The 27,824-nt window shown below is 40.1% G+C and overlaps 3 protein-coding genes across 6 annotated transcripts in view; 2 read left to right on the top strand and 1 right to left on the bottom strand.

Annotated features, from left to right (window-relative positions):
• Positions 1–374: 374 nt before the first annotated feature.
• Positions 375–2,434, top strand: LOC108884773 (tripartite motif-containing protein 16-like). The gene is given in 2 exon segments (XM_018678849.2): positions 375–1,680; positions 1,683–2,434. Coding segments are annotated over 2 exon segments (1,671 nt in total). The 5' UTR covers positions 375–389; the 3' UTR covers positions 2,063–2,434.
• Positions 2,435–4,861: 2,427 nt separating this feature from the next.
• stard3nl (STARD3 N-terminal like) lies at positions 4,862–15,956 on the top strand. Its single transcript, XM_018678850.2, has 9 exons — positions 4,862–5,019; positions 9,165–9,540; positions 12,555–12,632; positions 12,796–12,873; positions 13,434–13,487; positions 13,880–13,997; positions 14,369–14,467; positions 14,938–15,005; positions 15,100–15,956. The coding sequence occupies exons 2-8, from the start codon at positions 9,337–9,339 to the stop codon at positions 15,000–15,002; spliced, it is 696 nt and encodes a 231-aa protein (XP_018534366.1). The 5' UTR covers positions 4,862–5,019; positions 9,165–9,336; the 3' UTR covers positions 15,003–15,005; positions 15,100–15,956.
• Positions 15,957–16,655: 699 nt separating this feature from the next.
• The window catches only part of LOC108884778 (solute carrier organic anion transporter family member 5A1), a 32,477-nt gene continuing 21,308 nt past the window's right edge, over positions 16,656–27,824 (bottom strand). For all 4 annotated transcript variants that reach the window (XM_018678853.2, XM_018678856.2, XM_018678857.1 and 1 more), the window contains 4 exons: positions 25,387–25,546; positions 24,939–25,183; positions 23,821–23,885; positions 16,656–23,114 (listed from right to left, as the gene is read on the bottom strand). In XM_018678853.2, the coding sequence (XP_018534369.1) occupies positions 22,594–23,114; positions 23,821–23,885; positions 24,939–25,183; positions 25,387–25,546 (991 nt within the window). In that variant the 3' untranslated portion in view covers positions 16,656–22,593. The remainder of the gene's footprint in view (positions 23,115–23,820; positions 23,886–24,938; positions 25,184–25,386; positions 25,547–27,824) is intronic.

Below are 27,824 nucleotides of genomic sequence, written 5' to 3' on the forward strand. Positions count from 1 at the left end.
ATGGAGTAATTATCAAAGTCTTAAGTGCAAGAAGTAATTTACAACTAAAAACATAAATATTGTCAAACAAAGGGCATATTTTAAAGGAGGCTTCACTATAAATAATTAAATAAAGTTTTAATTCGTACTGCTACTTCGTGTACTGGAATGTGGAAAAGCCTGAAACCCTGCTCTCAAACACAACAAGCTCCACTCTGTCCATACCTACCATTCCTTGTGCCCTCCCCGTCAGATTTACTGATTGAAAATGGGTGGAACCAACATTTGGCTAAATGACACTGCTGCCGGGCCCATTCAGTAAAGTGCCACATTAGCTAAGAACATAGCTCAAATTACATCTAATGTCTAAGAAAGTGAAACTCAGACAGTCATTGTCACTGAGAGGAGAAATGGCACAGAAAGGAGTTCAGCTGGACCAGGAAACCTTCTCCTGTTCGATCTGTCTGGATCTACTGAAGGATCCAGTGACTATTCCCTGTGGACACAGCTACTGTATGAACTGTATTAAAACCCACTGGGATGAAGAAGATCAGAAGAAAATCCACAGCTGCCCTCAGTGTAGACAGACCTTCACACCGAGGCCTGTCCTGATGAAAAACACCATGTTAGCAGTTTTAGTGGAGGAGCTGAAGAAGACTGGACTCCAAGCTGCTCCTGCTGATCACTGCTATGCTGGACCTGAAGATGTGGCCTGTGATGTCTGCACTGGAAGGAAACTGAAAGCTGTCAAGTCCTGTTTGGTTTGTCTGGTCTCTTACTGTGAGAAACACCTGCAGCCTCATTATGATGTGGCTCCATTAAAGAAACACAAGCTGGTGGACCCCTCCAAGAAGCTCCAGGAGAACATCTGCTCTCGTCACGATGAGGTGATGAAGATGTTCTGTCGTACTGATCAGCAGTGTATCTGTTATCTCTGCTCTGTGGATGAACATAAAGGCCACGACACAGTCTCAGCTGCAGCAGAAAGGACTGAGAGGCAGAGAGAGCTGGAGCTGAGTCGACTAAAAATCCAGCAGAGAATCCAGGACAGAGAGAAAGATGTGAAGGAGCTTCAACAGGAGGTGGAGGCTATCAATCGCTCTGCTGATAAAACAGCGGAGGACAGTGAGAAGATGTTCACTGAGCTGATCCATCTGATGGAGAAAAGAAGGTCTGATGTGAAGCAGCAGATCAGATCCCAGCAGAAAACTGAAGTGAGTCGAGTCAAAGAGCTTCAGGAGAAGCTGCAGCAGGAGATCACTGAGCTGAAGAGGAAAGATGCTGAGCTGAAGCAGCTCTCACACACAGAGGATCACAACCAGTTTCTACATAACTACCCCTCACTGTCACAACTCAGTGAATCTACAGACTCATCCAGCATCAAGATCCGTCCTCTGAGGTACTTTGAGGATGTGACAGCAGCTGTGTCAGAGCTCAGAGATAAACTACAGGACATTCTGACAGAGAAATGGACAAACATCTCACTGACACTGACTGAAGAGGATGTTTTACTGTCACAACCAGAGCCCAAGACCAGAGCTGAGTTCTTAAGATATTCACAGGAAATCACACTGGATCCAAACACTGTAAACACATGGCTGTTATTATCTGAGGGAAACAGAAGAGCAACATTAACTAGAGAGGACCAGTCTTACTCTAGTCACCCAGACAGATTCATGAGATGGTCTCAGGTCCTGAGTAGAGTCTGAGTGGATGCTGTTACTGGGAGGTGGAGTGGAGAGGAGAAGAGGTCAGTGTAGCAGTCGCATACAAGAATATCAGCAGAGAAGGGATCTCATATGAATGTGGATTTGGACACAATGATAAATCTTGGGCGTTAAATTGTGACAAACAAATCTATAAATTCTGGTTCAACAATATCCAAACTCCAGTCTCAGGTCCTCAGTCCTCCAGAGTAGGAGTGTACCTGGATCACAGAGCAGGTATTCTGTCCTTCTACAGCGTCTCTGAAACCATGACTCTCCTCCACAGAGTCCAGACCACATTCACTCAGCCTCTCTATGCTGGACTTTCACTTTATTCTTCTTATGGAGACACTGCTGAGTTCTGTAAACTAACATAAGACAAAAGTCATTTAAGGGTCTGTGGGTCAAAATCTGTATTTTAGTTCATGAATTATATTGTCTCCATGTTTGTTGCTAAAAGCTCATTGTTGTGTCATTTCTGCACAGAGATCACCTGTCAATCAATCAATGATTGACAGCTCTTTATCTTCTCACTTTTTGTTGGTTGTCTTCCACTGCATGGACCTTAGCAGAGGAATCACCAGACCTTCTTTTGTCATAGATACTTTGTTCTCACTTTATAAAGAAAGAAATCTGTAATTACACTTACATTTATTCATTTAAAAGATCAAATGTTCTTGTTCTTTATTTTCTTTTCCATATGTGAGATTCAGGTTAAACAAACTGATTGTGTGGATGAAGTGAATCTGTTCATGAAATCACTGAACAAGTCATTTGATTAAATGTGTGAACAAACTGAAGGTTTACATCATGAATAAAGTTGTTTTTCCTGAAGAACAAATCAAATATTTTCTGTCTTCATTCCAGGATCTGATTCACAGCTGATGGAGAAAATGTGAAACTAATATGAGAGTATAACTGAGGCAGTTTTCCTCCTGAAACATCAGAGTACAGTGTTCATGTTCAGAGCAGAAGAACATTTGTCAGTCAGTCTCTGTCCTTTCAGCTTTCTTCATTAAAACAGCTTTGTCACTGAGAAATGAGTTTTATTTTATGGTTTGGAATAGTTGTTAGACAAATCAAGCACTGTGATTTTTAGCTTGAGCTATGTTTGATTGTGATGATCATATCTTCATATTTTCTCATTTTTATGAACAATTAGTCATCAGTTATAAAAGAAGATAACAAACAAACAGGAACCAGAATATAATCAACGATTGCAGCCTCATTTGCTTAAAAATACCTCAACTTTAACTAACCATAATGGTGCTGCTGCAAAGAAGATGTGTGTTAATGAAGGAGTAATAACAATCTAATAATATGACATGTAATTTCTGTTTTACTGTTATATAACATGTAACTGTATAATAGCTGATTTTTCTGAAGTGAGTACTTTTACTTTTCATACTTAGAGCACATTTTCCTGATTGTACTCACACACTTTCACTCAAGTCACAGGACTTGTACTTTGAGTGGAGTACTTTTACAGTGTGGTATTAGTATTTTTACTTTTAGTAGAGGATCTGAGAACTTGTTCCACCACTAGTGGGCAGAAATGTTCTCGTTCTCTGCAGGTAGCAAGTACAATACAGTGCAGTCCAATCGTAGAGTGTATATGAAACACATGTAATGATCAGAGCACAGGTTTGATATCTCCTAATTTAAGAGTTATTAAAAGCCTGTCTTTGATTAAAGCCCACTCACCACGACAACATCCTAATACTCAAGTATTTTAGACCTTAGAACAGCAAGAAACTACAACACGATTGATGAGAGAACCACACATTTTATAACCTTTACAGCACATCATACAGGGGCATTGAAATCATAATGATATTACACTACCACATATTGGTAGATGTAATGAAACTAACGATGTTGATACAAATTAAGAGGGTGGCATACAGATAAATTCTTACTGAAAACTTCCCTCATGTTAGATCTTGTATTTCAGCCACTAAGCACTGGTACATTTATATAATTTACTGAGTAATCAGAGCAAAAAAATTAATCTGTTTACCTTCTTGTTTGTGAAGAACTGATCCCATACAGACCTGATGTGCTGGGTCCAGTTCTTTCTCTCTCCCTGCCTGTCAGTTTAATGGCCAACAAAACACACAAAAGCACATAAGCAGAGAAAAGTAAAAATGTGCTGATCAGGCAACAAGCAGCCATTAACACACAAGAGGTTAAAGGTTAAAGCAGAATTAAAGACCCAGGCACCAGAAATCCAACATGAACAGCATCATACAGCAGGATCTGTTTATAAAAGTTACAACATTATTTGACTCTACAGCTACACGAATAGACTTTATTTCACGTTTAACTTGTTCAGAACTACCTCACTACAACATAGAGTTAATCACATTTAAATTACCTGAATGTTTTGCTAACCTTCAACTATCACGACTGGTTATTAGCTTACATTATTACACTAACACAACACACACAAACTACATGCGCCAGAAACACAAAACAAACGATTAAATCTTTAGGCTTTACACTAACACACCCACTGTCTCTGGTTTAAACAGTTAGCAGCCTAACGGTACCTAGCTAGCTAGCTAGGTTAGCAAGATGCAAGCGATGCTAAGTGTCTCCTCCGCCTCCGGTCAAATCACCAGGAAAAAAACGCGCCAACTTGTGGTACATCATGAACATTGTATACACATTAAAATCGGAAAATATTGAGAAAATATACATTTACTCACCGAAAAACATTAATATCAGGATCCACCGAGGGGCTGTTAGCAACGACGAACAAGCCATAACTGATTATATATTAGAACAAACTAGCTAACGGCTGAACGGTGAGTTTAAAATGCCTACTCCACCCACAAACAACGACAAAATTACAGTATTTATAACACAGCTGTGTGTTTTCCTTCCTCACCTGCTTCGTCCAAACGGCTTCTTCTCCATTTAACCAGACACGCCCCCAAACACACCTCCATTTGTAGCCTAATTTCTAATTCATAACATTTTTTATTAATAAATAAAACCAGTTCCTGGGATTATTTTTGAAAACATCCTCACTTCTTACTTATATTTAATAAAACTGAGACAATTTTGAGAAAACAGGGACAGTAATGTCCCCAAAAAGCTGCTGATGTCCGGCATAACCGCCAGGCGGGGCGCTAGGCCAACTAACGTCTCCAAACTCCATCTCCCAGAATCCTCCGCGCCTGTTTTTTCTTTAATATGCACGTTAGCTCCATCCGGTCCGGGCAGACTGAGGAGGAATCAGATGACTCGGCTGCAGCCCTGAGGTTGACTGAAACCATCCGAGGATCTTTTGAGACAGTTAAACGGCCTGAAGCAGCGGGTGTGGAAGGTAAGGAGCCCGGCGGAGACGTTTAAACACCGGGGGTTAATACGCGACTTTAAGCTAGCTAGCGAAGCAGCTGTCAGACGAGCTGGACGATGCTGGTAAACACCTCTGCTTTATCATGGCATCCCTGCACGGCGTTACAGCTGCACCGTGACCGTTTCTTCTCTCTCATTTCATCTTGTCCCGCTCTGTATTTCGTATGTAGCTCCAGGTGAAGCAGCTCAGGTGTTCTGCTACGGAAGCCTCAGCAGGTGTTGTTGTTGCTGTCGGCCTCCTGTCCGCCTCAGGCAGTCTCTGCCTCTGCTGCAGCTTCTTCTTCAGCTGCACAGTCTGTGACTGTGAGGTCAAATTGGCAAAAAATAAAAAGTGTTGCTGCTTTTTACTTTAGCTCAACACTGTGACATGAGCTGCAGCATTAGCTGAGCTGTGGTTTGGACCATGAATCAGGCCTAAATCAGCTCCTCTTCACATGATTATTACATGACCTCAGTTTCTTATTACCTGGTGGTGCAGGTGTAGTGACATCCTGTGTCATCTCTCCACCTCAGGTTTAACTCAGTTTAGTCTGATTTGGCTTCTCCTTCTTATCTACAGCTGCAAACTAACGATTATTTTCTGCAAACAAACTTGGAGACAGAGTTGTGAAGTGCTTTATAATCAGGAAGATAAACAGTAAAAGCAAACCATTAAAATAAACAGACCGCTCAGGTGAAATCAGGATGTACTTTCCAGTAGAAATGTGTTTTAAGAAGAGACTTCAGTTACCAGAGCTTTGTTTTCGTCCTGGTTTCAGGACAATAGAGAACCTGAGCTAACGTTCATATGAGACTGAAACATCTATAATACAATCAGGAGTTATTTCCTCAAGTAGAGTAGAGATTGTCCATCAGAGGATCCCAGAGCTCTGAGTCACGTCTACAAGCTGCTGGTTGTTAATTATCCTGCAGGACAAAGAAAAGCAGTGAGTCTGGAAAAGCTGGAAGCAGCAGATGTTCTGCTTGTTGCTTTAAAATGACAGAAATTCAACAGAGCTTCTGATTTATTAAGAATGAATTCATCTTTGCAGCTCTGCTCTTATCAACAGAGACAGTACAGTAAATCATCCACATCACATGTAGATCATCATTACAACATGGCAAACCTGAGTTCTGCTCGGTTAAATCCCTGTTTTTGTCAATGGAGTCTGGTAGAGATATATAGAGATGTTTCTGGTTAAACTAAAGGATCTTCCTCTTTAATAAAAAGCTCTGTCTCTGTAGGAATCCTATCATCATGTTATCAGACACTTATAATATCAATCTGAGTCAGTCAGTGATAAAAACAAGAACAAATGCTCAGAGTTCTTCATCAGTGCTAAAGATTTTTGTCCTTATCAACCATCTACATCCAGAAACATGGGAAAATAAGGCCTGGGTTCAAACAGAGCTGCCAGTCCTCAGTAACACGCAGGAAATGATTTGTCACATCAGCGTCCACAAATATGCTTTGGTCTTAAATAAGCAGCAGACTGAGAGAGCTTCTTCTGCATGGTTTCATTCATCCACATTATCCTGGAGAAACAGTTGCACAGAAGTTTCAGTCAAATCCACTAATCCTTAGAAATCCTGTGACCAGAAGTTAAGTTGAAAAACAACCTGATTAAGACCGAAAAGAATCTAAACACTGAGATCAACATGTTCAGATCGCTGTGATTCACAGGGAGAAAGTACAACCCCACCCAGTGATTACAGGCGTCTTACTGCCCCAGATAAATGTACCATCATGTATGACGTCAGTCTGAGATCTCCTCTCACTGAGGGCAAAGAAAAGGAGAGGATGTTTTTAGACCTGCACAGAGCCTGAGCGGAGTATTAGCTTATTGCAGATACACTGGTGTCGGCGTGTTCGTCGACCTGTAGCTGGTGTCCATCAGCAACCTGCACCGACAGCATCACAGCAGGAAGTTTTTTTGTGGTGGTGACGAGTTATTCTCAAAGAAAAGTAAAACAGATCTGAAGCAACATGTAAACTCTGCAGGAAAAAGTCACAGCAAAAGGTGGAACTACATCCAGTTTGTATGTGAACATTTCAGTCCTCCATCACTGAAACAACGCCACATATCGCCTCAAATCAGGGCAATTTTAAATCCATACATCAATATTCAGACTTCTGAAACAGATGTTGGCTCTGTAAAGTTGTGTTGGACATTTGACTGTTTCTTGAGGCCAAAAGAGAAATCAAAGAACAGTCAACAGAATAATCAGTAATGAAAATAATCATTAGTTTGCAGCCAGAGAACATATGACGTACAGGAAGAAATAGTGTGAAACTGCAGCTGGGAGGTGGAAGAGAAACTGAGACAGGAATTAAAAATAAATCTTCCTTCGACTCTCAGAGATGAAACGAATTCAAACATCAGAGTTAAACAAAGCTGAAAGAAACGAGAGGTTGGTCAGTCAAAATAACAGGCAGCTGTTTTGATCATTGATCAGAATCATTTGTAGGTTGAGGTTTCTTTAGGGTTTGGACTGTTTGTTGAATAAACCTTTATCAGTCGCTACTTTCATCACTCCTCTAAACTTCCTGTGTTTGTCTGTGAAGCTGCTTCATCATTCCACTTTTATTCACCAAACATTCCAGCTCCTGCTTCTTCAAACCAGTCAGACCTGTGCTCCCATCAGCCTCTCAGGTGACTGCTGGGTAAAGATGACACTGTGAAGGTGAAGCTGGCATCACTGCACCAACAGAGGAATTAGATCGAGACAGAAACAACATAAACAGGAAACAGGAAACAATTTTCTTTCTTTTTCCCAGAACTTTGTGTTTTTACGTCAGGACCTGAAACACGAGAGGTTGAATTAGTTTTTAGTGTCTTCTGGAAACTTCTCCTCAGGGTGTGATTCAGGTCTGACTTTGCTCAGACGCAGATTTTTGTATTTCTGTTTTTAAGTGATGGAAAATCTGTTGAACTGAACAACAATTTAATAAGTTAACAACAGCTGCCAACGATAACGACGACATTTCACTGCTTTAAAACTTGAGCAGAAACTTCTTCAACAACACTTTTAAAGACACTTTACATTGTAGGTGAGCAACAAGGAACAAACACAGATCTCCTCCTGTGTTTGTTTAATTCGATTTTAAAAGCGTCACATGAGAAGCAGTCGCTAAAAACAGATCAGTAGAAACATTTTAACGTCAGTCTCTCAAGTTACTTCTACAGATCAGCCTTCCAGCTACAGCTACATGCAATGACAGGTGGCAGAAGAGTTTGTCATAGTTTGATTATTGACTTGAAGTCGGGACGTATCTGAGGGTTGAGTCTAAACCTGAGGTCTGGTGAAGCTGTGAAACCTCTGGTTTGTGCAGAGGAAGCTGAGAGAGGTGGAGGGTTTTAGTTTCAGGGGAAATCACACGATGTGACTCGTGGGAGTTTCTGTTTGACTTGTTACTGAAAACGTTCACTGTTGATCTTTAAACGTCTTTCAATTTCAGTTTTGTGCTCTTTTAAATCATCTGTTAGCTGCTACTGACGATGAGTTTCAAGTCATGATGCTGAAAACGCACAGTTTGTGGGTTTAGAAAAAGCAGAGCTGGTGTAAAATATGAAAAACATAACCAACCACACCAGCAGTTTATAATGTGACTGAGTCACTGTTTAACAGTCGGTGTGAAAACACAATCAGCTTCACTTCCTAAAACACAGACGCTGTAAACGATGCGTTATAGAGGTCAAAGGTCATAGCACCCGCATGATAACCAGGACATGTAGCAATGGTTTTACTATATTCAGGATGACACACCTCGGTATACACTTTATTGGGAATAAATCTCATGAAAATCTCTGCTGTGCCAGAAACTTTTGAGTTTTGGAGTATACAGCTCCAAATGTGGATTAATCCACCGCAAAAAGTAGTCCCCATCAAATGCACTGTTTACCACGGTTAGAGTCATATTTCATAAAAATAACTACACTGTTCTACACTGTCCAAATTACTGAGTCTTTAAAAATAAAATGGTATATTTGTGAGGTGTTTTTAAATATTTACGTCTTCTGTAGGAACCAGTGGGTTTGGAGCTGAGAGCCACAGACTGAGAAACATCAGGGGAAAATATACAGATTAACGTCGGTCTTATCTTATTCTGAAAGGAGACTTGTTTTTTTGCAGATGCAGTGATGCAGTTTACCTCCACACACTGAGTCCACATCCACGACACCGGCCTGGTTTTCCCGCTCCGATGACTCACCTCCTCTGAGTCCAGAGTCCACCTTCTGAGCGTCGACCGGTGGGCGGCGGGAAGGGGGGGGCCCAGCCCTGCCCAGGGGGGGCGCGGCCAGCAATGGACAGCCGATGCAGCAGCAGCGCCGATTCCCGGCTGACCGGCAGGGGGGTGGGGTCTATGAACACCACGCCCATCTGTGCGAGGGTGGAGTCATACGAAGCCGGCGAGAAGAAGTGCATCTCCGACGTGAGGAGAACCTTCTGCCTCTTCGTCACCTTTGACCTCCTGTTCATCACCTTGCTCTGGATCATAGAGCTCAATGTAAGACACATCTGTTTGTGTTGTGGATGATTACTGAACTGTACCGGACCTGTGCCGTACTCAGGCACAGTACAGAGCAGTCACGATATGAAAAGCTTTTCCGTGTCTTAAAAAAGGCGGTTGCTAACGAGTGTCTAAATGAGACTACAGAGGTTGTCGGGGACGTTAACATGAAAACCCATCTACTCACCAGTCCACCTTTACAGCCTCGTTGTGTTTCTACTCACGCTCTTTCAAACTCTCACTAACTTTCTAAGAAGAAAGGCTTTTGTAGAAGAGCTCAGAGCTAAATGAAATGACCAGTTGGAAGCTTAGTGGTGGAGACGTTGACGTCATGTGACCGTGGTGTAGTTGGTTTATAGCCTAACATTAGCTTTTTACTTCTGGAGGTTGGATTGAATGGTCACAGTTTATTTTCTGGAATATTCCAAAACACAATGAAAAAATCCCATTGGCTTTTTGAGGAGGGAACCAGGCTGATGCTAACTTCAGGGCTGGACTACAGAGATACATCATCACTGCAGGACTATATTTACATAACATGCTGATATTTAGCATGCTCAGTTAGCATTCCTCAAAAAACAAAGAACCAGACCAACTGAAGTTTTGGTTCTCCATCCAATACTCAGATATTTCACTCAGAAAACCTCAAGGTGGCACAAGAGGAAAAGTCAGGCAATTACCAAAGTCATCAGGGTTCATCCTCTGGGAACAATGCATTTCTTTTCCAACTTTCATGTCAGTCCATCCAGTAGCTGTTGAGATATTTCAGTCTGGATCAAAGTGATAAACTGACCACCCAACACTGCCATCCCTAGAGTCAAGCTGCTAGCATAGCTCAAAGCAAAAGGCCCAGCACATTTAGGTGCAAAACAAAACTAGGTGTTGGATAAAATCATGATTTTTCTGGGGCACAGTTCTGTTAACCAAGGTGCAGACATTAACTAAACATTAACTTTTACATACATGACCCGCTGACCTCGTTCATCATGAGTTACTGTACTCTCTGTAAAACTTTGTCTTATATCCACAACCGCACACACAGTACTGTGTTTTATGGCCAGTCGTCTTTGTTTGAACTGTGTCAAGGCCAAACCGAAACAGGTCAGGTGCTGTTGGAGAAGTGAATTGAGGTCATATGGCTGTAAAACTTTGTGCCCTGAATGAGGAAGTGATTTCACTGCGGCACACATTCCCAGAAAGCTCCAGATTGAGCAGAGTCAACCTTGAGCGCTGAAATAGCTCAGAGGGACTCAGGCTTTTTGTATAACTTTATTTGGAAGGACGTTAAAGTGACTTCCTTCCAGTGGTTTCCTGTGTTTGTTGAAAGTTGCCGACCTTCCTCTGTGCAGCACTAAATGTAAGCAGTTTGGTTGTTGACTAAACCTCAGGCTTTGAAAACAGTGCAACAAATCTGAGTCCAGCATGAGACGAACCAACATTTGACCGGTCAACTAAAGGAGTTATTCCACTTTTATAACCACTAGTTGGCTTTGGAGGAGTTCTGAGCTCTAAAAGCTCTGTCTCTGTAGGAATCCTATCCATAATGTTGTCAGACACTTAGAGTAACAATCTGAGTCTGTCAGTGGCAAAAACAAGAACATTAGTAGACAAACTTTGACAGTGATGATTCACTATTAAATGTTTTAGCTCAAATGACTACAATTAATCACTAACTTGATTGATTGAAAGAAAACTAGTTCTGGCTTCTCTGATGAGAGGATTTACTGCTTTTCTTTGTCATACATTGTTGTAAACTGAATATATTTGGGTTTAGCACATTTGGTTGAACAAAACAAGGAATTTGAAGACATTTCCTGCAGATCTTAGAAAGTGCAAAGGGCTTTTTATCATTATTTCAGTCTAAAAATAACGGTCAGATTAATGGGTGATGACAATGATCATCTTTATTCAAATGATTCCATCTGATATATTTGAGTCTGGGCTGAACCCAACAACCCAACTGAACACCATACTACAACAAGGTATTTGTTAACTTTCATATGTCATCATACACCTTGAGTTGTTGTCTTTATGAATGAAGCTAAAGTCTTCATGAACAAATAATTGTTGGGGGCAGAGATTCCAGAGTTAGGTTCAGTCAGCAAAACAGTTTCAACAACAGCTGGCAGTTTTGCCCAGTGTTTCATTCCACTCATACTGATGATGCCATTGGAGCTGAATAAACAAAATCCAGTTAAGCAAAGCCTATAGTTTGTATTGTCAGTCCAAGTTCCTTTAGTATCACTGAAGTTTCCTGCAGTGTTTAAAGCTTCTCCTGACATAAAGCCGAGACAAACAGCCATCAAAAACTGTTCATTATTCTTCACAGATCTAAAGTAGATAACAATATTAATATAGAATGAAGAGACACAGGCTATTTAAAGTCTAATAAATGTTTATAATAGAAGTAAATAATATAAATTGGATCAATTAAGATTTGGACTCAACAGATTTTTATCAGCAGCAGCTTTAATAGTTTAATTTATCTATGAATAAAACAGGCCTGTCTTTGTGTGGATGACTGTTATATCCACTATTCAGTCTGCTCTGCTCAACCTCCCAGTGTGTTTTCATTGACTCATAGCGCCACCTGCTGATGTGGAGGGTGAAATACTCGTGGCATTTGTGAGAAAATCCTCAGCAGTATCACACTGGATATAATTCTTTTGTACTTGTAAAATATGCCCTTTGTATTTGCAAACAACACTGTGTTTTGTTTTGGAAGGAAATTTTGCTTCATATTTAAAGTTCAGGTCCTTAAATTAGGTTACTAAAGATTTGTGACCAAGATATGAAGCGATCAGGACATTTAGACGTTGAAATTAAACCTAAAGTAATGAAAAGTCAGAATCCTGCTTTTCAGTTTGATCCATTGCAGTGTAAAACTGCATTTTTCTACCAAATCTTCCTTATTTTCATTGGCTTTAAGAATCAGTAATAATCAGAGTCTCAGGTGTAAAAATGATAAACTGAGGTGAATATTTTCACTCTTCTTTGTGTTTGTGTAACAGGTGAACGGCGGCATCCAGCAGCAGCTGAATAAAGAAGTCCTGCACTACGACTACCACGCCTCTTTCTTCGACATCTTTGTAAGGCATTCGTGTTTTTCATTCATGTTCAAAGAGACTATATTTATTTAGCTTTTTTATTGTTTTCCTGTTTTTCTTTCCTGTGTCGTTGCTGTCCTCATCTTTTTCTCTGTCCCTTCTTTTGTTTGCTTCTTTCTTTTCTACCATTTCTTTCCTCCCTCAGCTCCTGGCTGTTTTCAGGTTTGCCGCTCTCATCTTGGCCTACGCCGTCTGTAAACTCCGTCACTGGTGGGCCATCGCAGTAAGTTTTCATGTTTCTCAAAGGCAATATTTCTTTATTTGTACCAGCAGCATAGTTTCTATTGTTAGACTACAAACTCATAAATTTCAACGCCATAGATATGTCCGTTTTTTTAACATCAAGATCATAACATTACTGACGAAACTGGATAACGTCCTCCTATCTCGCAGTGTTAAAGTGGTAATAAAATTCCAGTGCAGTGAAGGATGTGAGATGGGTTGTGCTTATTTTTCTTTGCCTCTTTAAGAACAAATTTTTCATCTATAAACTGAAGAGAACAGTGTTGTCATGCAATGATTCTTTATTCTGTTGTGTTTCTGTTATTTTGTCCACCGCCTGTTTTTTTACATTTTTGTTCATCGTTTAAGATGGTTTACATTTACAGAGAATGAAAATCATAGAAAAGTTCATTATAATTAACTTCTGGATTTTACATAGACTGTTTTGTAACAAGGATTATTATTGATTATGATCACATATAAACTGTTTTAATAAGATCTGAATGAATAACACTATCTCTGCATTGTGAGCGTCTCTAACGGTGTGATTTCTCTGTACAGATCACCACTGCAGTCAGCTGTGCTTTCCTGATTGCTAAAGTCATTTTATCAAAGGTAAGAGGGAAGTGACTGTCCAGACGAGACGTTTCAGAAGGTCAGCACTGTCAGTAGGATTCGTATATACTCCTTACTCCACCTGCTGGTCATTGTCAGAACTACAGTCAACTGGTTGGCGTCATAAAATCTCATTAACATTTAGCTCAGAGAGAAATTGAACATTTATCAGCTTAATTCCTTTCATTGATTTTATAAGAATTGTAAATGTGATTTTGAGCTCAGGAAATGTTTCTGAAATGTGCGACAGAAAACTGCACATTAGTTCTGTTTGTTTCCCCAGCTGTAAAACATCGTATTTTATTGTCCTTCTGTCGTATACTACCACAGTCCAGTCCAGTCAGTGTCCTGAAAACTAAACCTGTTCTTCTTCTCCTGTTTTTTGTGTGTAGCTGCTGTCTCAGGGAGCGTTCGGGTACCTGCTGCCCATCATCTCCTTCGTGTTGGCCTGGATAGAAACATGGCTGCTCGACTTCAAGGTTCTGCCTCAGGAGGCCGAAGACGAAAACAGTGAGTCACAGTCATAGTACTACTGTAATACTATCGCTATTACCACTGATAGTACCAACACTACTCACAGCTATTACTATTACTATTGTATCACTACTACTATAGCTGCAGTTTTGTTACTGCTGTTACTATGTTCACCACTTGAAGTATCAGTACTATCTAAAGAGTTAATATAACTACTCTGGTAACGATTACTGCTGCCGCTATTTGTATTAATACTAGTACTATTTTTTTTATTAAGAACTGTACAATTACTTCTATTTATGTGACTAGTATTCTACCACTTCTACTATAAGTACTGTTATTATTACTACTTGTATGAGTACTAATACTCAGTGGTCCCTTCGTGTGTCCTTCTCTCTGTGTTTCAGGATATCAGTCCATCATGGACGCCACAGAGCGAGCTCCTCTCATGGGTCCGGGTCCTTTATCTGACGGACAGTTCTACTCTCCACCAGAGTCTGTGGCAGGTCTGTTTACTTTCACCGAGTCTGAGTCTGGCTGCTGTGATCCAGACTCAACACAGTGGAGCTTAAATCTCTGTTGTCTGGGTCAAAGTCACATGATCTGTTTGTTGTGTCTATAACTTCCTGTAATATTATCTGACATCAGAGGTTCCTCAAATAGACAGATTTGTTAAATAAATCCATTTACAGTCCATGAGACTTGGCCAAGAAGCAACAACAGAGCAGCTCAGACAAATCACCACCAAGCCATGCTAGCTGTTCCCCACTGTTTCCAGTCTTATGCTAAGCTACGCTAACCGCCTCCTGGCCCCAGCCTACTTATTGATTCCCACATATCGAGTTTGGTATCAATCTACTCATCAACTCTGTGGCAAGAAAGTGAATAAACATGTTTACTAAAAAGGCCTCAGGTGGTATTGTTTTTAAATGTTCAGTTTTCTCTTCACACTGATTTGTTTCTCTGTGGTTTTCAGACTCTGACGAGGAACTGGACGATAAACATGATCCGGAAAAAGGGCTGATTCAGCAGGTGACCTAACAGGTAATGATTTATTCTGACACATCCAGAATATTCCTTCAGGGTAATTGTCTAAATTAACAAACCTTTAGTCATCTATTTTTTCTCCTCCTTTAAGATCTCCACCTGCTCCTGTTGTGCTACTGAGGGAAAACTCTGCCTTACACATTCTGACGTTTTAGTTTTTATCTGTTGTCCACTCATACCCATGAACGCACTTTGGTTTCTGATACCAGCCTTCTGCATGTACACTGAGACTGGAAATAAGTGCCGCTTTAAAAAGTATTTTCTCGTGGTTATTTTTTAGGATTTTGTTGATGTTTCTTCATTAAAACTGCACACTGTGTCTGAGACTCCCAAACGAATGAGAGGAATTTGGTTAAATCCAAAATTAAATATGTAACATTTTTGACCGGTTTCTGTATTTCTTCTCTAAAGGAGTCTTATGTTTCGGACGTCATGTTTACTTTTAATTTGTTGATTGTTTTCACATGATTGGGGTTTGAAGTCACTGTAAATCTTGCTCCATAAACTCATAAAGAAGAGAAGGATTTTTTTGGCCAGTATCGAGTTTATGGACAAAGTTTGTAGCAAATGAGAGGCAGGAACATTCACTGAGTTTATAATAAAAGGAATTGTATCTGACTACTTCCAGGTCTTAAAAAGCACTGAAACAACTTGCATGGAACATTGGAACATTATAAAAAGTACTGAAGTATTATAGTGTAAAAACACAGTGAGCTATGAATCTGCAGCATTTAAACATGAAGGTTGGGGGAAGCTGAACCGTCTGAACTGTAAACTGCTCTGAAAGCTGCTGTCAGACACAGTCTGAGCTTGATGTGAGTTTAAAAAATAAAATAAAATAAATAAGTGTACATATCTTGATGCATGCCTTTGCCAGCCAGCCCAGTGGATTTTGTTTTTATGGAAAAGCTTGTCTGTAAAATAGAATCATTAAAATGTGAAACTTTGTGTGTTTGTTCTTTTTCCTTCACAATAGTCTCCACAACTATGGAGGCCCAAAAAGGTCAATATTAAACAAATGAATTCAATTAAATATTTAACATCATGAATAAATAAAAGACGACACACACAGTCTATTTAACTGCAAAACTGGGGGAAAAGTTAATATATTTTTTTAGTCAGCTCATTATTATTACATTTTACTTTGTCCTACTTTGTTCTTTCAAAATAAAAGTTATTTCCAGCTGTTATTATCTATCTCTCTCCTTCAAAGTCAGATTTAAATTCACAACAGCAAGTTTATCTTATAATGCAACAAAGTTTTTGTTGGTTAAGATAACCAGGCTTGGTTGGAGTGATATTTTAAACAAAAACGTATGAGAAAAAAAAGAAATACTTTTAATAAATTGTTACGAAACAAAACTACTAAATCCTGCTTCTTTTTACAGTAAAAGAGTTTATTACAGATAGTTTTAAGTCTAAGTTCCAGTTTTTATCTCCAAATATTCCTCCTCTAAAATCTGTTTTTAATTCATTGTGTTTCATAAAGTCTTTGAAAGAGAGACATTTTAAAATAAATAAAATTAGGTTTATTTAGAGTGAACTCGCTTCATCGTTATGTTAAACCACAAGAGAGCAACGTACCGATTTTAACACTGAATAAAGAAAACTGAGATCTGCACACAGAATTAAATCCACAAGAAGAAGTAGTTTCTGTAATACTGTTTTATTTTTTCACATTTTATTGACAGAAGTCAAGTATCCAAGGCATTTGTAAACAGTGTGTCCACAAATCTACATTTTGCCTCTGTTCAGTGTGGCCATCAGTCAAAAATACTGTCCTTTTGAAATAAATACAATACTGATAAAAAATAAAAAAAAAGAAGAAGAAGAAAGTAAACTAACCTACATCTGTCTGAAGGAGCTCACACAGATCCAGATTCAGTCTTAGTTTGTAGTCACAGTCTGGAAATGATGCCACGTTTAACTACATGAAACGATACACGGAGGTAAACGCTTCCTCCTGTCCGACAGAAAGGAGGATGAACAGTAGTACTGACGCAGTGAAACCCTGGAGCTGGTGATGGCGGGTAAAAATTAACAATGTGAGGATGAAACACAGAGACTGAGTTTAAATACTCAATCAGCATCAAACGTGGATTAATCCACCGCAGAAAATAGTCCCTAACAAACACTACATTCCTTGTTTGAGTAACGTTGGTTTAAAACTACAGTTTCCAGATTTTTTAAAAAAATTATTGAGCCTGATTTAGGAGTAAAACTTAATATTTTATACCTGAATTTTAAAGATTTAAATCTTCAGTAGGAGCCAAGTTTGGAGCTGAGAGCTGAAGACACAACAGGGACGATAAAAAGTGTTGAAAAACTTGTTTTGGTCTTTTCACGAGATTTGTCCAACACCACCAGCCCCTTCAAACTCATCTAAAGTGCCAGAGTAGCTCTTGTTATGGAATTAAATACCGCTAAGAGGTCTAAATTTTTAAGATTTACAATGATGGTCCCAACATTTCATCCTCAGCTTCATCGTTTCTGATGTTAAAGCCGCCGACACCAGCTGAATCAGGAGCGTCGCACAAACCAAATGAAACAGCAGATTAAATGTAAAACGTAGGCACAGTAAAAAAAAAAAAAACTGAACGTAGGTGGATGAGTGTCTCGGTGCTTCGCTAAACACTACACGGATCGACACAGGAGTTAGTTGTGATCTGTATTTTGTTGTACATGAAAATGGAATGTTGTTTTGTGTGTTTCTACTTCTACTCTACTACTGTCTCTACTATGTTGAGTACTGAAACCATGCCTCAGGTTTTCTTCTTGGAAAGGATGATCGACGAGTACAACCCCCGTATTCATTTATTGCCCCTCTGACTTCTCTGCTGTTGTGTATTATTGTTGTTGTTATTCCAACCCTCCGTCTTTAACGTTCATCTCATCTGTATCTGTAAGTTTGTTTTTTTTAATCACTGGAGCCTCGAAACTCATCAGAAAATGTCAGCTTCAGTTTGAATCTCATGTTCTCATTGTTTTTACATTTCCAAACAGATGTGAGTCACAGTTTTCTTTAAAGTAACAACTGAAAAGCTTCATTTACAATTTACAAAATAAATGAGGATATAATGAGGCTGATTTAACTTTAGACATTATGAGTTGGATCAAGTTGTTCATTATTTGATCAGCTGGTTGACAGAGAATTAATCTGCAGGTGTTTCAATGATCAATTAATTGTTTTTGGAACATGAGAAAAACAAAGATTATCGCTAGATTTACTCTTAAAACTAAACCATGTAAAATTATTATTTCCACAAATTGAATTTTTTTAAAATTCATTCAAATGTTTAGCTTTTGTTATCAAAGTAGTATCAACCTCAGACGCCTATTTTTATTATTTGGATTTATAAAAACTGTTAAGATCTAAACATGAAGGTTTAAATGTTGTTTATTGCCTGGTATAAAAATATCAAATCACCACTTTAACTTTAGGGTAGTTTTCTGAGTGTGGTTAAATTTGAAGATTTGCTTCTGCAAAACTAAATTGAATATATTTGTGTTTTGCACAGCTGTTCTGAGGAAACAAGCTGACGTTTTTCAAAACGATTATTTGATAAATCAAGAAAACGTCAGACTAACTGAAAACATCTGTTTTCATTTTCTCAATTTTCTGCCTCTTTTATACACAAAACTATTATCAAATGTAAAAATACTGATGACATGAGAGACAAACTTCACCATCCACACTTCACTGGTTTGGTAAGTGTACTGTTCTGGTCATTCTTTTGTTTCTATGCTCTACCTCCACGTGCTGTTCCACGTTTGACCAGCGGGTGTCCTCAGAGGACAGCGACTGACTGCTGCACGTTGTGTTTATATACATGAAACGCTGAACCTAAACACAACGTCTTCACTGAGGTCTGAAGATTCAGGATAAACAGGAGAAGAAAAAAAAACAGTGTAAAGAAAAGATCTGTAACAAAAGGCAAACAAATATGATGATTCACATTGTTGTAACGCTCCTGGGCAAGAGCCATGAGGAGGCTGCAGTTTAGGAAATACATGGTAATACTGCTTTAATTAATACTGTGTCACCTTACAGCTCAGAAATGCCTTGTACTAACCCTTTCACCTAGAGTCATTCCCTGACCACAGTGGAAGCAAACAAACACCATAATAATTTGATCCTAAATTTACAGCTCTGGAATATTTTACTGTGAAAACCGTTTGTCTGAGTTGACGCATACAATTGTTTTAAGTGGTGCAGTTTCAAGAACGTAAAAAGTTTTCATGTGTGTGTTTGTTTTAACAATAAATAAAAATCAAAATGTTGAATATTAAGTTTTAAAACTAAAAATTCACGTCAAAACATCTGGTTTTTCAAAGTAGATTGGTGAAATTCAGATGCCCAAATTCAACATGAAGAATTCAAAAGGTGAACATCCAGTTTACAGAGAATGGATCAGACGGTCAAAGAAATGTTCAGATGAACTACTGGAAACTTCAAGACTTTTTCAGTTTTTTTTCCCACTGAAATTGCAGATGGTTTTCAAAATAAAACACTCCAGTACGGTGGTGTTTCAATTTCATTATCAGTTTTTTTTTATTATTTTTACAGCGCTTCTTTGCTTCCATAGTCTGCTAAACCCCAAACTTTCACTATTTTACCACCTAACTAATTTCAGAGTACGATTTAAATGTCACTGAATTTTTACTACTGAAAAATAAAAAACATAATTTTCTCCCTGCTTTCTTTCAACACATTATTCCTCTTCAAAATGCCAGACGCTCTTTGAAAAATTATGAGGATTTTGTTTTTGGGTTTTTTTTGCATCCAATGTGACTTTTCTTCACTGTTAAAAAAAAATCCATCTAAGTAATTTTTTGTCTATTATTGAGTCTCAAATGTTTACTTTTCTTAAAACCAGTGAAAGAAATCTGCCAACAAATCAACCTGTTTCAAGTCAGTTTTCTTGATTGTAAAGCAGCGTCCGATCACCTTTTAGTGGCTGTTCTGGAGCTTTCAGTCACAGCAGGTGATCTTCCACAGCAGATGGAGTTGTGTATATTCAAATTCCCATTTTTTTCTGATCACTTAAAGGGGACCTATTACATTTTTCCTTATTTTCTGTCATATATGTAGCCTTACAACATCGGACGTTTGTATTAAACGTGGCTTAAGTTTCAAATAATGATGTAAATGTATGTGAATGTAATTCTGATCTGTAGAAACCAATGGCTGCGTTGATGTGTTTATTTACGTTGCCCCAGAAACCGATGAAATTTCGGAATCTGACCAATCAGAGCAGAGCGACCCTATCAAAACTCCAGAACAGCCACTGAATGGATCCTGTGTTGGGGTTTTGTGAAGTCCAGAATGAACATTAACTTGGATGGATGACCCCTTAAAAAAATATATAAATTTTATTACATTTTCAACTTTATAATTCATCTACTGAGGAAGACCATCTGAAATGATCAAACGCTCTGTAACGACGACGAAATGAAGGTCGGGTTGAGGTTGTTTTGTTCGGTCCTGGCAGATTTTTTCACCAGTTTCTAAGAAAAGGGCTCAATAGTAGACAAAAACAATTACTTATTAAGATGGAGATTTGTTTACAGTGTGGTTATGGTTTGGTGAAACGACTGCAGCAAGAATTATTCGCCACAAAGAACTTCTTCAACTCCTCGATCTAAACTATTGAAAACCAAAAAAATAAAAAAAACGTGTCTGGGGACAAGCTAGTGCTAAAAATATAAGTCAACTGAAATGTAATCAACAACATTTTTGATAATCGATTGAAGTAATTTATCAAACAAAAACACTAAACGTTTAAGTTTCAAATGCATCTCAAATGTGAGGACTCAATGGGCGTTTTTTTTTTTTTTTTTAACAATTTTTGCTATTTTCGACTTTTTTTTGATCAAACAATCCATCTTTTAATTTGAAAGAATCATCAGTAGATTTATAGATAAAGAAAACAATCATTAGCTGCAGTGATCAGTAGCCTTTTCTGTACTTTCCCTGTGATTTTGCTAAATTTCAAAACTTTTCACCACCTGTAAACTGTCGCCTTCTTTTTTACTTTGCATATATTCTGGCATGTGGTGAAGAAAACGGCACATCCTGTTTTTCTTTCGGGCAAGACGGTCATTACCCATAAACCACTGGTGCTACTGTTCAAACACTAAGCCGACGTGATGCAGGGTGAGGAACTACACTCTCCTGTCTGGGATTCTTCCCAAATTTCACCAGCAGCTTTTATTTCTGGAGTTGACGAAGAAAAGACGACGACATTGATGACCTCTACGTGATGGTCGACTACTTGTCTTCCTACGTGTTTAGTACAAATGTTGGGTGTTGCTGTGGGTAGATGATTGGCTGCGTCTCTCATTGAGCCTGGTGAGTAGTCACAATTACAGCCTGTCAAGAATGCAAAGAGTCCAACCTCGAAAACTTCTCCAAGCATAGCGGTGTTGGAGGACCCTAGTGACTCGTCCAGCCAGGAATGTGGTCAGGAGGAAAATGCCGATCCTGTTCTTTTCAGGTTAAACCACTTATCAGGGTGCCATTTGGGAGGAAGGAGGGGGGAGAACAGCTCGGATATATGGATGCATTGTATGGAGCTGGCAAAAGCCAAACAATCCGACTTCCAGCAGTAATACTACGTGTCATTGTGTTGGGGGGAGCAACAAAAGGCCTTGCATCGGACAGGAATGCATTCTGTGCGTGCCAAGCTGCTTAGCCCAGTGACCTGTTGTCCAGTTGGGTTCTTTTCAAATGTTTTTAACCCTAAAAACACAAAAAAACAGCCAAAAAGAACAAAAAATGAACGCTAAACATTGTTTTTTTTACATAGCACCATGCCATCGGTTTCCAGTTCTTAACACTTAATTGCAGTGTATCACATTTCCATAGGGTTTTTTGTTTTTTTGTTGTTGTTTTTTTTTTTTTTTTGATATGCAGTTTTTGGAAAACAAAAAGTTGTGAAGAAATAAAAAACACAAATGAAGAAGAAGCAAACAGACGTGAGGTGAAGGGGAGGCGGGAGGATTGGTGGCGCTGAGGTATCTGTTCAGGTGACTCTTTATTCCTACAGGATGACCACAGTCTGAGGGGACGTCCAGTGGTGGGTGTGTGTTTGTACATGTACTATACATGTGAGGACCGTGGTGACAGAAGGCACATATTGCCGAAGTGAGGGGGGGGGGCGTGGAGGGGGCAGTTGGGGTTCATGAGCGATGGACTCTCCTCTATCCAAAGCAAAGCTTTTGTCCAGTCACTGCGCCGGCTGGTGGACAACAAAGACAACACCTGGACGCTTTCAACGTTTCCACCGACCAAGCAGATTTTTTGTGTCAGAGATGAGTCCTCCGGGCCAGTTGGTCCTCAAATGATTTCAACTTTTCATCATTTGACCGCTGATCTCGAGGTTCGGAATCGATCAGGACCTCCGGTCGGTGGTGCAAACGAAAAACTGAAAAGCCACTTTGAGTGTTTAACCAGCCAAGCGAGAGTTTTGAGATAAGAGCAGGACCTCCACGTGATGACTGGTGCTGAAATCCAGCTGACTAGATTTCAGAATAAAAGTAAAATCAGTGAGACCTGCTTCATCGCCCGCCCCCCTTCTGAGACTCAGACTCGGACTGAGACGTGCTCCAGCGATTGAGCCGGCACGGGGGCGGGTGTCGCTGCGGGTGACGGCGCAGCCGGAGGAGGAGGAGTTATTGCTTTGAGCTCGTTGCCGGGGCAACTCTGGGTGCTGACGCCGCGGTTGAGGGCACCGGCGCGTGGCGGGCCGTTGGCGGGCAGAGCGTTGGGGTCGGTTCGTGGGATGTTGACGGGGCAGGAGCGGGTGCGGGCGTGGCCCTTGTGGCCGCCCGGGTGGCAGACGAGGCTGCCTACGGTGTCGACGGGCGACAGGTGGCGCTTGAGCCAGCGCTCCACCCGCTCCTCCTTGTACTTGATGGAGTACCAGGTGAGGAAGATGAAGAGGAAGCCGAGGAACTTGAGGCTGGCGGCGAGGCCGAAGTAGACGAAGCGCAGAGAGGTGACGTCGTACTCCCAGCAGGAGCCGTGGACGCCGCAGTCCTGCTGCCACAACATGCAGGTGGTGTCAATGACGGCACCAAAGTAAATGGGTGTCGGGATGTAGGCTGAGTGGAGAAAAGAAGGAAAAAGGGAGAGGAGAGGAAGAAGGAAGACATGACAGAGGAAGAAGAGGAGGGCAAGAAGAAAATGAAGAAAAAGTGGCAAGAAAAGGGGACAGAAAAAAGAAAGGAGGGAGGAAAAAGTCAGGAGAAAAGACAAAACTCGTGAGCAGAGAAATGAGAACACCTGACAGAAAATTTAGTCTCAGTGAGATTATTTTACTCCACTGATTTAGCGTTGAACGTCAATAAAGTTGCAAAAGGAAAGGAAAAAAGAAGAACGGTCAAATTGCACATATCGACCGAGGAAGATTCATCCTTTTCTTGACTCCAAAAATTCAAGATCCTATTATTCCAACGCCCACGTCTTTCAAACACACCCCGATTCAAACTGACGGCAGCTCTGTGCATCAAATCCAATTTACCTCCTCCTCATTCAGAGGAGCAGTGACGTTGAGGCATTTAAAAAACCAACATCTCATTAACCTAACGCTCAATCAGCCCATCGGTCAGCAGTTACAGAATGTGCAGCGCATTTACAATCAGTGCATTTAGCTGATGCTCTTATCTTCCTCTGTACGTCTGACCTCCTCAGACAACACCACTGCTATTCTACCTTTTAGTTTAAATGTTTTTGGTGTCAAAAACAAAACCCAGTAAGAATATCGGGCACTGAAATCCTCTGCTGCAGTTAAGTAGTGATTCTACTCACCGAGAGTCCTGAGAAGAACAAACTGCATTCCCAGAGCGAACGGCCTCTCCTGCTCCGCCACCGACCTGCAACACACAGACAGGTGGAGAATGAGGAACACAGTAACTGTTTTTGGCTGAATGGGTGGAGGAGACTGATTGACTGAAATTAAACATTAAAAGGTTTGTTATTATGTTCCAAAGTTGGGGAAAGAGAAGCTGCAGTGCATGGCCTCCATAAACCACCAAGAGGTGAAGATACAAACTGAAACACTGATATAAAAACACCTTAAAATTAAGTGTTAAGTGTTAAATTACGTGTCTGTACACAGAAAAGGAAGAAAACTGGGTCCTACAGTACAGAAGTATGTGTTCAAGAACAGAAGGAGGCATCTGGGTCACGTGGTTTAATCTTTTTCAGGATTTTAAGAACTGAAAACATTTCTGAGAACAGAACAGGAAACCAAATCACAGTTATAAAGCCACATCAGAGGACTAGACTTTAGGTCTGTAGCTACATGATACCATCTCAGGGTGTCTGCAGATATCACAGAGTAAAGTTTAAGTTACTTTTAAGGACATTTAAAGCCCTTGTGAGTGGGACTACAACATGTAACCCACCTGGAAGGTGAAAATAAAGCGCTAAGAGCAAAAAAGTTGACTGTTTCAGCAGGATTATGAAATTCTTCTTAAATTTAGTCACTGATGAATATGTAATAATCACACCAATACTCAAGATTTTGCAGCTGATAGACCAAATATTAAGTTTTCAGTTGATTTCTTAAATAAATGACATTTAATTATCCAAAATATACAATTTTCCTATAGTAAGGATAACAATGAAATATAAAAGAATAAGGGAAAAGGTAATAAAAAAAGAGAAAAAGAGAGATTAAAATGTTTATGTTGAACATCTGACCTAATAAACTCCAATTATCAGACATATTAAAACAAAAATTTCAGGTCTGGAAAATTAAACTTTTTTTAAGGACACCCTGCACGCAAACATTCTCATTCTCTGATGATTTATTTTTTTAGGAGCATTATTCATCTATGGATTCCAGACAAAAACAGTGAGATTCCTTTTTTGCCCAAAACATCACCCATGAGTAAAACCAGGTGTGTTTCAGGGAGACGCACCTGAGGGTGACGATGATGGCGGAGGGCTGGGCGCAGGCAGTGATGAGCGTGACAATGAAAAGGAAGATGAGGAAGGGGATGAGGGTGCTGCAGGTGCGGTCGCACTTCCCCGACACGGCGTAGCCGTTCTCGTTCAGGTAGGTCTTGACGATGACGAGCTGCAGCTGGTTGCTGCCCTGACCGCTGGACGATGGCGTGATGACCTGCCGACTCTGGACACAGGCGCAGTCTGAGTAGTTACGAATCTGGAGGGCAGACGGAGATGTAAGTCAGGACTTTAAATTGAGAGATCGGCCTCTACACAGTTGCATTAAGTGACACTTAAAACCAGGCTTTTTCATGTTTTTTAGACGAGCACAGAAAGATTAGATGCATAAAATCTTGATATTTCTCTGACACTGAAATCACGAGTGTACGACTGGTCGTCCACTCTCCCTGATTCTCTTACCCCGGTGCTGTCGTTGGCCACGCTGCTGCAGCCGGCCAGGCAGGGGTTAAAGTACGTGATGCCATCGGAGCCGCAGACCGGAGCGTACTCGTGGATTTTACAGCCACAGTTCACATTACAGCCTCCGGTCAGGTTTCTCTGGGTCATGGTGAGAGTTGGTCTGGAGAGACAGACAGGAGATGCACAGACGCTGTTTAGGTTTTGCATCTCAAAACTCTAAAGCTTTTATTTCTAGACCTATAGAATCAAAAGCTACGAGGTCATTTACTCCTCCAACTTTGAGCTGAAGCTAAAGATTAGTTTGTAGAAACCAGATAAAACACTCGGCAGTTAAAAATCAGTTCACGTTTAGATTCTGGGTCAGTTCTGGACAATAATTATAGATGGATCTCCTCCTTAAGCAACAAGTCTTACAGGTATTGTTGCATTTTGCCATGAAAAACTGACCAACCAGACATGAAAAAGTCACTGATGCTCAAAAAAAGACTGAACATGCAGATGTGTTTCCAACAACTATTGTGTAAAATATTTGTATAGTTTGATGGTCATTCAGGAGACGTCTGTTGATCTGACGCAGAACGACCCTTTAGTGATGTTTCGCAGCGTCTTGTATGCAGTGGTTAGTACGTCAGATTGTTAACATACCAGCTGTACATGACTGCTGCCCTGTAACAAGCTGTCAGAGCACTGATCTAAATTTACAGCTTAGGCTGAAAGAATCTGAGCGCTCCTTCTTTAATGCTGCCATGAAGCCAACTGGAGAAGAAGCAAAAACCTTGACTGATATCGATTTGGTAAAAGTGCTTACTGTACCTGAAAAAGATGAGAGTGATAAAAAAGTAAAGAGGGAAGGAAAATAAATAGAGGATAATGCAGAAAGAGAAAAGACATAAACAATAGAAAGAGAAGGAAAGGACAATGATGTGAAAAGAGATGGATGCCGAAACCAGATGGAAAAGACAGAAGGAAAGACGGACGAGAGACAAGGAGGAAGTGAGCTACAAAGATATGAGATATGGAGGAAAAGAGGGATAAAGCAGAGCATTAAGAAGACATGAAAAGAGAAGGATAATGGAGAAAAACACATAAGAAGACAAAGAAAGAGATGGAGGACAGATAATGACACAAAGAGAAAGGAGAGAAATTTAAAAGAAGGACAGACAGAGCAAAATAAAAAAAACGCACAGAGGGAGAAGCACAAGAGAGAAAAAAGAGGAGGGCAGTCAGCCAAGGATCCTCTCGTCCAAGCTGTCCTTGGACATCTTCCATCGTTGCCATGTAATCACTCTCAGGGACGCTGCGTCCAAAAGAAAACGCCTCCGTTACTGGCTCGTTGTCCGTTATCCTGCACCGATCTGAACACTCGCTTCCTCCCCGACATCGGCCACAGATGGGGCGATAAAAACTACCACTGACTCTGTCACGCCGGGAAATGATTTAATACGAGAAAGGCCAAGCTGCAGTCAGGAAACGGCTGTCTCTGATTTAAATAAAAAAAATATCCTGTTTACTCATCAGACTGAGAGGAGACCTGAGGAGAGCCACGGGAGGTGTTTCAAAAATGTCTGCAGCAGAAAAATTACATCATGAATCTGTGCCAAGTTAAAAAAATAAAAAAGTTTCCATCTTAAAGATCAAAAATCACAGATGGGTTCATTTGCAAGCATCAACATTTGATAGTCTCTTTCTTTGTGTTCGCCAAGACACAACCCAGAGCAGCGTCTGCCACAACATTTAAGCAAGCTCGTCAGATTATTTCACGTTTTAGGATAACGTCCTGATCCCACTGGTTCCTACCGAAAACAAAAACGTTTAAACACAGCTTTTTTCAAAATATAGTTTAGAGCAGCCAAGTGATCGGTCATTTTGTCAATAAAATGTCAGAAAATAGTGAAATATGCTGGTAAAAAGTCCAAGGTGACCTTTTCAAAATGTGTGTTTTGTTTGACAAAAACCCAAAACTACTGACTTAACGATCATATATTAGAAACTACCAAGGAAAATCCTGACATTTGAGCAGCTAGAACTAGAAAACATCAGGTACTGATGAACCTTTGTTTGGGGGTTTTTGACAGAGGACATCCATCAGGTTACAACAGACAACTGTGTTTAACTGTATCAACATAACAGGCCTGGATGAAGACTGAGAATAAGACGAACACTAGAGGAGGACAGGAGTGTTCCTAACAACTTATTACCCTGTTGTTTAAATGGAAATTTAAACTTAGATTCATCAGTTAACTGGGGTTACACATTAATAAAGTATTAATAATTAGTTTAACTGACTGGTATTTCTTGTTCTTGTTTAATAATTCCTCGCTGAGATCATGTCTGACCTCTTCTCTCCAGCCTCTCTGTGTTTTTCATCTCTTCCCTCTCAGTTCTGTTTATCTTTCATCTGTGTCTGCTTCTTCTCTCGTGTCTCCTTCCTCCAACAA

The sequence above is a fragment of the Lates calcarifer genome, linkage group LG4, assembly GCF_001640805.2.
Source record: "Lates calcarifer isolate ASB-BC8 linkage group LG4, TLL_Latcal_v3, whole genome shotgun sequence".
In the NCBI taxonomy this organism is placed as follows: domain Eukaryota; kingdom Metazoa; phylum Chordata; class Actinopteri; family Centropomidae; genus Lates; species Lates calcarifer.